At 38.4% G+C, this 11424-nt stretch overlaps 1 protein-coding gene across 1 annotated transcript; it reads right to left on the reverse strand.

Annotated features, from left to right (window-relative positions):
* Nucleotides 1-627: 627 nt before the first annotated feature.
* Nucleotides 628-7182, reverse strand: LOC148411826 (PR domain zinc finger protein 12-like). Its single transcript, XM_088435293.1, has 5 exons — nucleotides 6892-7182; nucleotides 4483-4673; nucleotides 4257-4412; nucleotides 3203-3332; nucleotides 628-2134 (listed from the first exon to the last, which is right to left on the reverse strand). The coding sequence occupies exons 1-5, from the start codon at nucleotides 7115-7117 to the stop codon at nucleotides 1647-1649; spliced, it is 1191 nt and encodes a 396-aa protein (XP_088291419.1). The 5' UTR covers nucleotides 7118-7182; the 3' UTR covers nucleotides 628-1646.
* Between the last annotated feature and the right edge of the window lie 4242 nt (nucleotides 7183-11424).

Below are 11424 nucleotides of genomic sequence, written 5' to 3' on the forward strand. Positions count from 1 at the left end.
AGTAAGCCTTTTTGTACCAAAAAAACGACCAAATATTGTAAGTTTTTTTTCTGAAGAACTAAACAACAGTTAGGCATTTGTCTTCTTTTTTAATTACAAAAACGTGTACAGTAAGGCATTACATAAACATGAATAGTTTTTTGTAATATTTTTCAGAAAAAAATAAGAAAAACAGCCGTCTATGGTAAGCTGTTTTTCACCAAAAAATGACCCCATGCCCATATACAAACAACTGTGTCATTCGTTTTTTGGCAAGTAAGGCGTTAAGCTTTTTTTTTTAATTAACGGTGTTGTTTTTTTCTCCAAAAATGACCATGTATAGTAAGGCTTTTTCGACCATGTATAGTAAGGCTTTTTTTTGTTTGTTTTGTTTTTCACGATAACGGACCGTGCTTAAATACGTTTGGTTTTGTGAAACTCGAGACAGAGCATTACATAGCACCGCATCGTCTTCGGGCGTTACTCTGTCGCCCTCTTGTGTTGAATTTGAGAAATGTTACTAATGGCAGCCAACTGAATCTAAAATAACGTCATTTTATCATGTCTAGTACTGTAGTGTATTTTCGTTTTTGAGATATGTTGAAATTAATACTTTCCCCAAATGTAATACTGGCCATTCAACACGAGTTATATGATTTATTTAGAATACAAGAAGCACAAATGTATTTACAATCACATATACAGAAGCAAACATTTACTTATTTTTATTCATACACAATTATTAAATCTGTACAAATTTAAAGTGACAGTTTGTTTTGAAGTGTGTGTGAACTGTAGGACCTACAATGATGAATCATTTCAAGCTTTCGTACAAAACCTGCACGTAAAATCAATACAAACTACTAGTGACGTCACGTAAACGCACGAGCAGGACTGGCCGCTTTATTCACGTGACATACGTTATCATGCAGAATGGTGTGCCGTCTTGATCACGTGACAGACTCGTGCCCGTCATTTTCAAGTCTTTGGTCACGTGCCAGGCGAGCTGACGTTTTATATATATATATATATATACTGTAGATATATATAGAGAGAGTGAGAGAGAGAGTTTTTTTTTGTTTCCAATCTATTTCTACTCAGCACTTTTGAGTCCTAAGTGCAATATAAATAAAATTGATTTACTTTAGCATGTAAGCGGGACTTTCTCATCAACGTGACTGTGTTTTGGTCACGTGATCACTCTTCATTCTATTCACTTTTTTGGCTAGTATTTTGAAAATGTATTTTAAACTATGAGAAGCACTTTGATGAGTCCACTGTGAGAAGTGCCATGGAAAGAGAATTTACTTGAGAGCATGGGCGGGAAGTTTCAATCACATGATACAGGTGTCACCAATTAGAAGCCCCAAGGACCACGTGGTTAGCCGTGATGGTTTGAAAAAGCAAAATAAAGTCATGTGAAGTCATTTTTGATGATTATGCTATAAATATTGATCACTGTCGTCCAGGCGATGAACATCATTGATATTATCATAAGTATTTCTTGATGTTTTGATCACGTGACAAGGGAACGCAAAAGTCTGTGGTCAGTGCCGAGCAAGCCCCCTCCAGAATGTTTTTTTTTTTTACATATAACAGGAAGTGGTCTCCTCTCCACTCAGGATTTTGGCTAAAGTGCATCTTTGCTGTTATTATGTCGTCACTTATCAGAGCACCAAGGCGGGAATGTGGTGCACCAGCGGCACGTGATGGTGGTGGTGGCGAACCACTTGCGCCATCTGCTGGGCGGGAGGAGGAGGAGGCGGCGGGGGGAGCGGCGGGGAAGCCTGCGCGGCGGCATCGGCGGCGGAAGCGGCCGGCTTGTGCCGCGCGCTCTTCTGGTGAGCGCGCAGGCCCGCCAGCTGCGAGTAGGCGCTTTGGCACACGTGGCACTTGTAAGGCCGCTCGCCGGTGTGCAGGCGCACGTGGTTGCGCAGCGTGGACGACTGGCTGAAGCGGCGGTTGCAGAAGCGGCACACGAAGGGCTTGTCCAGAGTGTGGATGCGCATGTGCGAGCGCAGGTTGCTGCGAGAGTTGAAGCCGCGGTGGCAGATGACGCAGCGCATCCGCCCTGACGTGTGCAGGCCGGCGGCGGAGGAGGATGAGGACGACGAGGAAGTCGGCGAGCATGACGACTCGCAAGACTGGGGGTCATCTGGAGGAAAAAAGTTCAAAAGAAACGCAGGGATAAGACTGAGTTAAAATAGCTAGAACAGATTATCAGCATTTACATTCATTTAAATGGGAAAAGATGATTTGAGGCACCGCGCAGTGCTCATCAAATTGAATGTGCAGTATCAGTCAAACGTTTGGAGACATTTTCCAATTGGAATGATGTCAAACTGATTAGGATGCGAAGTTTAAGTCATTTCGGTTCATAAAGCATTATCCACATCATAAATAGGACAGAGAAAACAGCAAGATGGGAAAAACTTATCTTGGTCACTTGGGTCACAAATCACTCAAATTGGGACCAAAAAAGGATTTGTCCTAACTTTTCATTTGTTTCACCCAACAAGCTGGATCGAGACTTTTAAGACTTTTTGGTATTTAAAAAAAGAAGAAGCTAAAATCGGAACTAGAAAAGACTGACCACAAACAAAAAATGGTCAAAAATGATTGAAAAATGGGTCAAAAGGGGACAAAAAGGGGTCAACTATAAAAAAAACAAAAATTGGGCCAAATGAATGATGTACAAAAAAAGACAAATATTTGAGCCAAAACTAACCCAAACAAAATCAAAAAGAAACTGACCCAACATTTTAGATGATTAAAGTTTTGTCAAATGACGAACCATTAAAATAAACATTTCTTTGGTCGGACAGGACAAAAATAATCCAAATTGGCTCAAGAAGGAACTGACATATGCTTTTAATAAGCCTTCTTCATTTTGTAACACAAAAAATAAGCCATTTTTGTCAGTTTGGTCAATAATAACCCAAACTCAAAAAAAAATAAATAATACAAAAGATTGGCTCAATCTTTTAGATGATTATCTTAAAATGTTGATCCAGTTCCTTTATGACCCTAATTGGGATATTTTTGACCCAACAGTTTTCAGAGTATCATGGATTTTTTTCGTTATGAAGAAAAAAAAAAACATTTGACAAGCACCTTGTATTGAATGTATAAAAAAATACTTTGGGTCGCTTTTGTGTCAAAATACCAATGAAAAAGCTCATTGTATTTGATCATAAAAGTCTTTGTGAAAATGTCTCCTCACCATTTCTGTTCTTCTTCTGCTGCTGCTGCTGCTGCTGCTCTTCGTCAGTTCCTGGCACTCCGGGGATGCCCAAGAATGTGTTGTGAGTGTTTCCATACCACACCAGCAGCTCCTGGTCCGGTGGGATAGTCTAAAAGAAGAAAAATATTCAGTTGGGGAAACTTTTTTCCACCCAAAGATCTGGGGTGTTCTGTTGCAATGATTCACAAATTTAAGTCACGTTGGCTCCCTCTAGCGGTGTTCTGCGTGCGGTATGTAGCCAAATCCTTGGATACTAGCACAGTTTTTATTTACCTATCATTCTAGTTTGGTAATATTTAAATGCAGTTAAAACTATTCTAAATATAAGTTACAATGGTTTACACTTTGTTTTGTTTTACTTCTGATGTATATTGCATTTGTTTGATTCAAGTAGTGAAGTGCATTTATGAAATTGTTTATTTTTATGTAAAATGTCGCTTCTGATCTTTGTTTTCCAATTTTACATGCATTATATGTAAGTACATGCAACTACATTCAACGAGTTAAACCATTCGCGGCCAAAGACGTTTTTATAAGTCCACACAGCATTTTTTTTAAATATTGTTGAAAAAAATGGATGTCACTGAATGAGTTAAGCAGATTGTTTCCTTTTATATTTCAAACTGTGCATTGTCTTAAGAATGTACGAACTTTTTTCTTTGAATCCAGTCATTTTTTTTGTTGCAAAACAGTTTTTGAATAAAATTCAGTTATACTTTTTTTGTGAACTTATTCAGTCAAAATGAATCAACAACTGCATATTTAGTGTCTATTTTCTTACATTTTAAATCGGTGTTGATGTCAAAAAATAATAAAGGAATAAAAAGGATAATATCGTAGTACTACTCCACTTCTGTATTTTAATACTAATAGGCGTGCAGTGGCACTTGATACGAAATGATACCAAACGATATAAAAAGTTTGATAACGCATTTCCTTGATCATTTGAGCGCCTGAATTTGGGTGTCATTATATTGTGCATTTTTATATTAAATAAATAAATATATTTTTAGCAAAACGTGATCCTGTGTACCTCCACGGCCTTGTAGTAGATGCTGCTACCAATCTGGACCACCTCCAAGTTCTGCTCCTGTTCGTTGCGGGCGCACTTGATGTACGTCATCCAGCTGCGTTGGTCCTCCTGGCTGGCGTCGATGAAGTACCTCACGGTGCCATCCTCGTTAAACACCTTCAGAAAAAGAAATCGTGAGCTGTGGGAAGGAGGCATCTCGAAGCAGACTCTCGCGGATGAGACTTACTTCCCACATCAGGTTGTTGTTCTTGAACAGGTCCACGTGTTCCGGGGACAGGACTTTGCCGGTGAAGGGGCCCATCTCTGTGCCGGCTTTGATCCAGGTTTTGGAGAAGATTCCGAGACCTTCTCCTGGGATGGAGCTTTGCGCGATGATCACCTCGCTAGGGAGCACCAGGCTGGACAACTTCTGCACCTCTGGCGAAAAGATAAAATAAAAAAAGTCAACAAACTGCATAGACAAATACATTTTTTATTGTGTTGTTTTGTTTTATTTACAGTATTTATAATTACAGTACCAAACTTACTATAATCAGTTAAATTATTTTATGTAACATTATTGCATTTTTATTTTTGTCCATTCGTGCATAATCCACTATATGGCACCAAAAGAATTTTAACACTTTAGAAATATTATTTTGAATCATGGGAATAAAATGGGGCACAATTATATTGTATTTTTTTTTTCTCCAAAAATACATTTTTCTTACGCTTTAAGTCAATTCGCTTGTTTTTAAATTGTATTCTTGGTTTAAAAATATGTTTTTAACTGGTCACTTATGACTGAAGATGATTTACTGTTTAACGTACTAACGTATGTTTAAATTTCTCTATCAAATTAATAAGCATAATTCATATATATCTATATATATATATATATATATATATATATATATATATATATATATATATATATATATATATATATATATATATATATATATATATATATAATTTAGAACTAATGTATATATTTAATTCCTGTTGATACAATCAATAAATTCGATTATGAAACATTTTTGTCGTATTTTTAACGATATTTGTTTTTATATGAAAACTGTTTTGATATTTTGACGTTTATGAGCCGCTTTTCCCCTCACAGTTTTCCCAGCCCACCGGCGGCAGGTTCCCCACGTACCGGCTCCAAATATTTAGCGACACTTTATCCTCCGTTTAATTCGATTATCTGCTTGAATTGAACGTTTTTGTTGCTTACGGAAAGCAGTTTTATCCCCACCTAAATAGACGAAGGGGGTAGTGAGGGGGTAGAAGGGAAAAACGTTTCTTTAATGTCAAATCAAAAGTTTTTTTCTTCTTCTTCGTGTATTTAAAAGCTGCAACAACAACACAAAAAAATGATAATAAAAGCTTTGTCCAGTGGGGGTTAAATGGTCCTCCATTGCGCGGGCTCCAGCAATTGGTCACGCTTCAGATGTGATATTCATTAAAGGCAAAAAAAAAAAGAAAAAAAAAGCGAGAGAGCAAAAGAGAGAGACGGCTAATTCCAAATTCATTATCCTTTTAAGAAGTTTGTAGCAATAAATTTGCGCTGAATGGAGCGGCGTCTTGTTAAGAGGGACTCTGGAATCCGCGCGACAAAAAAAATGGAAAGGCGATTAGATGGCTGACATGCAATGAATAGCATTAGATTTAGCCTTCACGCCGCATTATGCGACCAACAGCGAACGGTTTGAAAAGAAAGCGAGACGGGGGACTGAGCCGGAGGAGACGGAGGGAGCCCCACATTGCTGCCAAGCGCACGAAAAGAGACTGTCCGCAGATTGATGAATGCCGGCACAAAGTTTTTCTTTTTTTTTTTTTCTTAAAGTGGACACTTTCCCAGGTCAACGCGCAAAGTTAACCAAATGAATTTTCGGCGACACTTTGCTCGCTTCTTTCAGGGGCGACTTAATGCGTTAAATGGAGAAAAGATGAATGAGGGGAAAAAAAACGTTTATATACTTTTCCTTCTTTGGCGGGAAAGGGTTTCCTCTTCTATATTTTTTGCTTCTTCTTTACATAAAGTTAGCATAAACTTTCACAACTTGACTACCGTTAAATAAAAAGTGCCCAAATTTGCTCTTTTGCAAGAAAGTAATTCCTCGTTCGGTTTCGGACGGATCTTTTCTCCGAGTTGCGGATCACGTGACACCTGTCATGGCACACGAGCACGTAAAGATGTATCGATTTTTTTTATTGTGAATAAAAACATTTTATGTCGTTTCATTTTTACATATTTGACAGTAAATAAATAAATAATACGCGAGGTTCGCACCACAGGAGACCGGTGGACTTTTTACTGCTCGCAATGCATTGTGGTCTAGATTAACCTGTTGAGTGACCAACCACTCTACTTTGTGCGTAGTGGGACACCGCCTAAAAATAGCGGAACTTACAGTAGTACATAAACAAAACAAACTTCTTCTTCTACGCTCTTCTTCGTTTGTTTTTAAGTTCCTTCCGGAAGTGAGAGTAATATCAAACGTTTCGAGTCAATTCATTCTAAATATAAATAATAATATAGTTTTTGTGCTAAAAAAATAGAATTGAAAAGTAAAGTTTGTCGTTCCCCGACCAACAAGCAATTGTAAAAAGACCACAAGAAACTCGTTCGTCCCCAACAGGTGTTGCTTACCTCCAGCGAAGGACTGGGCCAGCACTTCGGCGGTGAAGGCGGTTCTCGTGCATCCGGCGTGGCGCTCGTCCTGTAGATGCTCGCCCCCTTGCACCACGTTCCTCCAGCGGCCGTACAGGAAGCTGTGCAGGACGTCCGAAGTGATCACGTCCGACAGCGCCGCCCGGGCCGGACACTTAAATCCAGACTTGAGGGCCAAAGCTTCCGTGGGCAGCACGGAGCCCATCTTGACGCTTTCTGGAGCTGAGGAGAGAACTTGAGAAGAAATTCAAGAACGAGGAGGAGGAGTGATGTTCTCCTCTCCCTGAGAGTGTCTGAGTGGCGGTGCTCGGCTCTTGAGGGGTCCTTTATACTGGTGGGGGTCTGCCCCCAGGACCCTAATTACTTATTAATAACACACCCCTTGCGGCGTGGAGCTGCCCACGCTGCAAAAAAAAAAAAAAAAAAAAAAAACTTTTACTCACGAATGCACTCACCAGGCAAACAAAAATAAGTGAATTTCTCGAAGGAAAAACAACGAAGTTGGGAAAACTGCGAACAAATCTGTCAATCAAAAAAAAGTTCATGTATATGAATGCATTATTTTTTTTTACAATTAAAAAATAACGCACAGGAAAAATAACCCAAAAAAGGGTCGTGTTTTGATGAGGTACGCGACATTTGGAAGATTTTATTTTTCTCCGATTAATGCATGTTTTTTTTAAACGAATAAAACCAAATAATACACATAAAATCCACGCGTGAAAGAAGAAAAAAAATATTCAAGGGCAAGCATTCAAAATCACACGTAATTTTACTCTCGTGGGAAAACAATTAAAAATTTGATACATTTGTATTTTTGTGTCATTCCACCATGTGTTTTTATTAATGTAATTTTATATGATACAGAAGAAGGGAACATGCTCATGAATGCACGTTATTATTATTGACAAAAAACAACGAATTAAAATCAGCGAATGGAAACATCCGCCGAAAAATGCATTTTTTGTTCTTAAATAAAAGCACTAAAAACGATGGCCACGAAGGGGAAAATGTAACATTTTTTCAGTGAGAAAATAAAAAACTACTGCTTTGATTGTGAATTACTTCCCAAAAATATGATAAAAAGTTTAATTCAAAGAACTAGTATTTAATGCATGCGCAGCTTTTTTTCGTGTCCATTTTTTGTTTAATTAAACTGAAAAAAGTCATGGAAAATGTGGGTGACGTTTTAAAAAAAAAACAGCACAACTACCATGCTTTTTTTTTTTTAAATCGGCCCCAAAAGAGAAAGAAACGTGACGCACGTGAATGTTTTTGTTGTTAATTTCCAAAGCGGTGTCTGCAGCTATTGTTCCCCGGAGTGCATTTGCTATTCATGTGCCTGTAATGTTATTTAGTGTGAGAAGTAAGCGCGGGAATAACAAGAATAGAAACACGCTCATGTTTTTTTTTTTTTTAAATATTTCTTGGACCGGTGATGAGAAGAGAGGTTGGGGAGGGAGGGGGGGGGGCATAAAAAGGTAGTGGGGTGTTGTTTATAGCATTGTTCCCATGCAAAGCTGCTTTGACGGGCTGCACTTATTGAGGTAAAACGGTTTAATATTCATGGGTGTTGTTGTGCCCCCCCCCCCCTCCCCTGCACCCCCCCCCCCCCAAACGTTTCGATAAGTATACGAGCCCTCTATTTTTCAAGCTTGACGGAGTGCGGCTAAACGGGCAGTTTTGCTTCTTTTTAGGACATCTTTATTCCATTCGCTGCTTCAAGCTCTCAGCGCCCCCCCCCCTTTTTTTTTTCGTCCAAAGTGATGTCAGAGCCTCTGAAAAGTGTCGCAAATCAATCTTTCATGGGGGCTTTTGAGGGCAATTTGACATCCATGCACGCCTCTTTTCACTGCAGCAGCTACAAGGAGGATTGGGAGAAAAATGGGAATTTTTTTTAAAGGGGGGGGGGGTATGGAGGTATAGATGGCAAGTAGATCCAAAAAAGAGGCAAGGTGAGTGACAGGGCACGTAAAAAGATTACTGCGCAAACAGCTGCTTTTTTATGAGCCTTCCCTTTTTTTCCCAGATGAAATTTGCCCCCCCCCCTCTAGTCTCTTTCTCATCTAGATTGATTTACATTGATGGCATTCATCTGAAAAAAAAAAAAAATCAGGGCGGGGCCCGGCTCTTTATTAAAGAGGAATTAAAGGGCCTGAATTGAGCTCAGGCATGGATTTGATTTGCTTATATATGCATTAACCTCGGCTGCTGGTCATGTCATCCCCCCGCTCAGGCGGTCCCATTGTCGAGAGGGGGGGGCTTTTCTCCCGGCCATTTAAAGCCTATCAATTTCGTGTGGATGATTGACAATTATTGCACAAAGACGCGCGCTAATTGTCGCGTTTCAAAGAGCCGCTGGGAAAGCTATCAAAGAGAAGATGGAGAGTGGAGCGGGATAAATGCGCATTTGCTCTCCTATTAGAACAACAAAACGTGTTGGAATACATTAGAATACGTATTCAGTGAATAATTATATATCGTGCATGCGTGCACAAATCTAACGAAGCGTGTACAAAAACGTACGCTAATTACATTGTCAATTATAAAACTGAATTATAAGAGCTATTATTTTTAACGGAAATAGCTGGCACTATATAACATGATGAAGATAAGAGCTAATATTAGCTATGTTATCCACTGTCACAAGTTGTTGGCTCAACAAAAAAAATATTTTGGGGCATATTATCGTACATAAACATTCTTATAAAGAAAGTACATTTTACAGACAGTCGAGGGCCAGATTTCACCAACTGACTCCTTTTAAAACCACACCATCCTTCTCACTACAAAATGTAATATCAACAACGGCCAGAGGCGGCGCCAAAAACAAAGATCAAGCCAAACAAAGCACAAATAAATTAACTGTTAAATTAAATCGGTTCCAAAACATTATTTCTGGTGCGGCCCATGCAACCGGAACCAGTTGATCCACGGACTGGTACCGGGCCGCGGACAGGTGGTTGGGAACCACTGCTTTAGGTAATTAATTGTAATTAAAATTACATTCTATAGTACTAAATTATTTTATGTAATTGAGCAGGCGAAATGTTGATGTTTTAAACTTCCTCAGTTACTCAATTAAAAACGTAGTGGTGCTTTAATTAATTTAGTACCAAATATATTTTTGACCCCTCTTTAGCCAATAATAATTGGTAAAAATATGAACAAGTACCTGGAACGAATGTCTGGACTCTTAAAAAAAAAAAAGTAAAAAGAAAGTAAGTAAAAAGTAACTCTATACTTTGGGATTGATCACACTGATCTAACAAAAGTGTACAAAGCTCAACCACAAGATATCAAATTGCAGTCATTACCAAGAGACCAATAAAGAATTAGAAAAAGAAAAAAATACACACACACACACACACTTTAGTCAAACCTGCAAGAGAGACAAAAGCCACAGCACACACTCACTTGACAAGAGAGGCGTCATTAAAATGAGATTAAGCGTCTCAGTGTGCGCACCGCAGTTCAGATGGACTAATCTGATGCAAAGGTAAGGGCAGAGGTGTGCCCCCCTCCTGCCTGACCATTCTTCCCCTTGTCACCTCACACCTGCCTGCCGTCATATTGGGGTGGGAGGAAGCGGGTGTGTATACCGTATGGACGCATGTGAAATTGTCATGATGGGCAACACGTAAAAGCTTCATGGAAGAGCTGGAATTAAGTGATGGAAGCAAATTGCATTTCAATGCAAAGCTAGTAAATGGCAGATATTATACACTATGTATTTACTTATTGGTGTCAGGTGAGGATTTTTTTTTCACTTTAAATCTGTTTTTAAAAGGGAAAAATACAATAGCCAAAGAAGAAATGAAAATTAAGCTTTGCATTACAAAAACAGGATCATAAAAGTCGGGTAGAAAAAATACTGGTCATAGGAAGAAATGTCATCTTAGAATTAAATATTTATATTTATTTACAGTACGAGATCAAGAAATTCAAGATATTTATATATACATATAAATCTGAAATAATAAAACATACTGTTTTGATTAAAAATATTTTGTAAGAGGGGGAAAAAAAAAAATCAAAGCTATGAAAAAACACTGACTTCTAGGGTGTTCCCAAACTTTTGACCGGTACTTTTAAAAAGTATTTTTTCAAATGACCACATTCCCCTTCAAACCTCATTTAACGCTTGTCCTGTGATCTTTACATCAAAGGCATTTGAGGAACTGAAAGAAGACGGCAGGGAGCTGAAATTTCACCCAAATGGTGACAACTTCTCAAAGTTCAAAATGGTGCCATCTCTTGGCTAAAATATTGCAAGAATGACCCAAAAATGGTCAAAATACTACATAGGTTAGTCAATGAATATTTTGGGAATGGAAACAACAAAAAATACAGTCAATATCTGTAACTGTACAAGCTTATTAACTCATTCAATGCCAGGGACGAATTTTCACTTTTTTTTTTTTTTACTTGATACTTAAGTATCAATTTAATTCTTAAGTATCGGGAAATAAATGTCCTTAAAGTACTTAAGTATCAATTTAATACTTAATT

The sequence above is a fragment of the Hippichthys cyanospilos genome, chromosome 15 (assembly GCF_059441005.1).
Source record: "Hippichthys cyanospilos isolate Australia breed blue-spotted pipefish chromosome 15, RoL_Hcya_1.0, whole genome shotgun sequence".
Classification (NCBI taxonomy): Eukaryota; Metazoa; Chordata; class Actinopteri; order Syngnathiformes; family Syngnathidae; genus Hippichthys; species Hippichthys cyanospilos.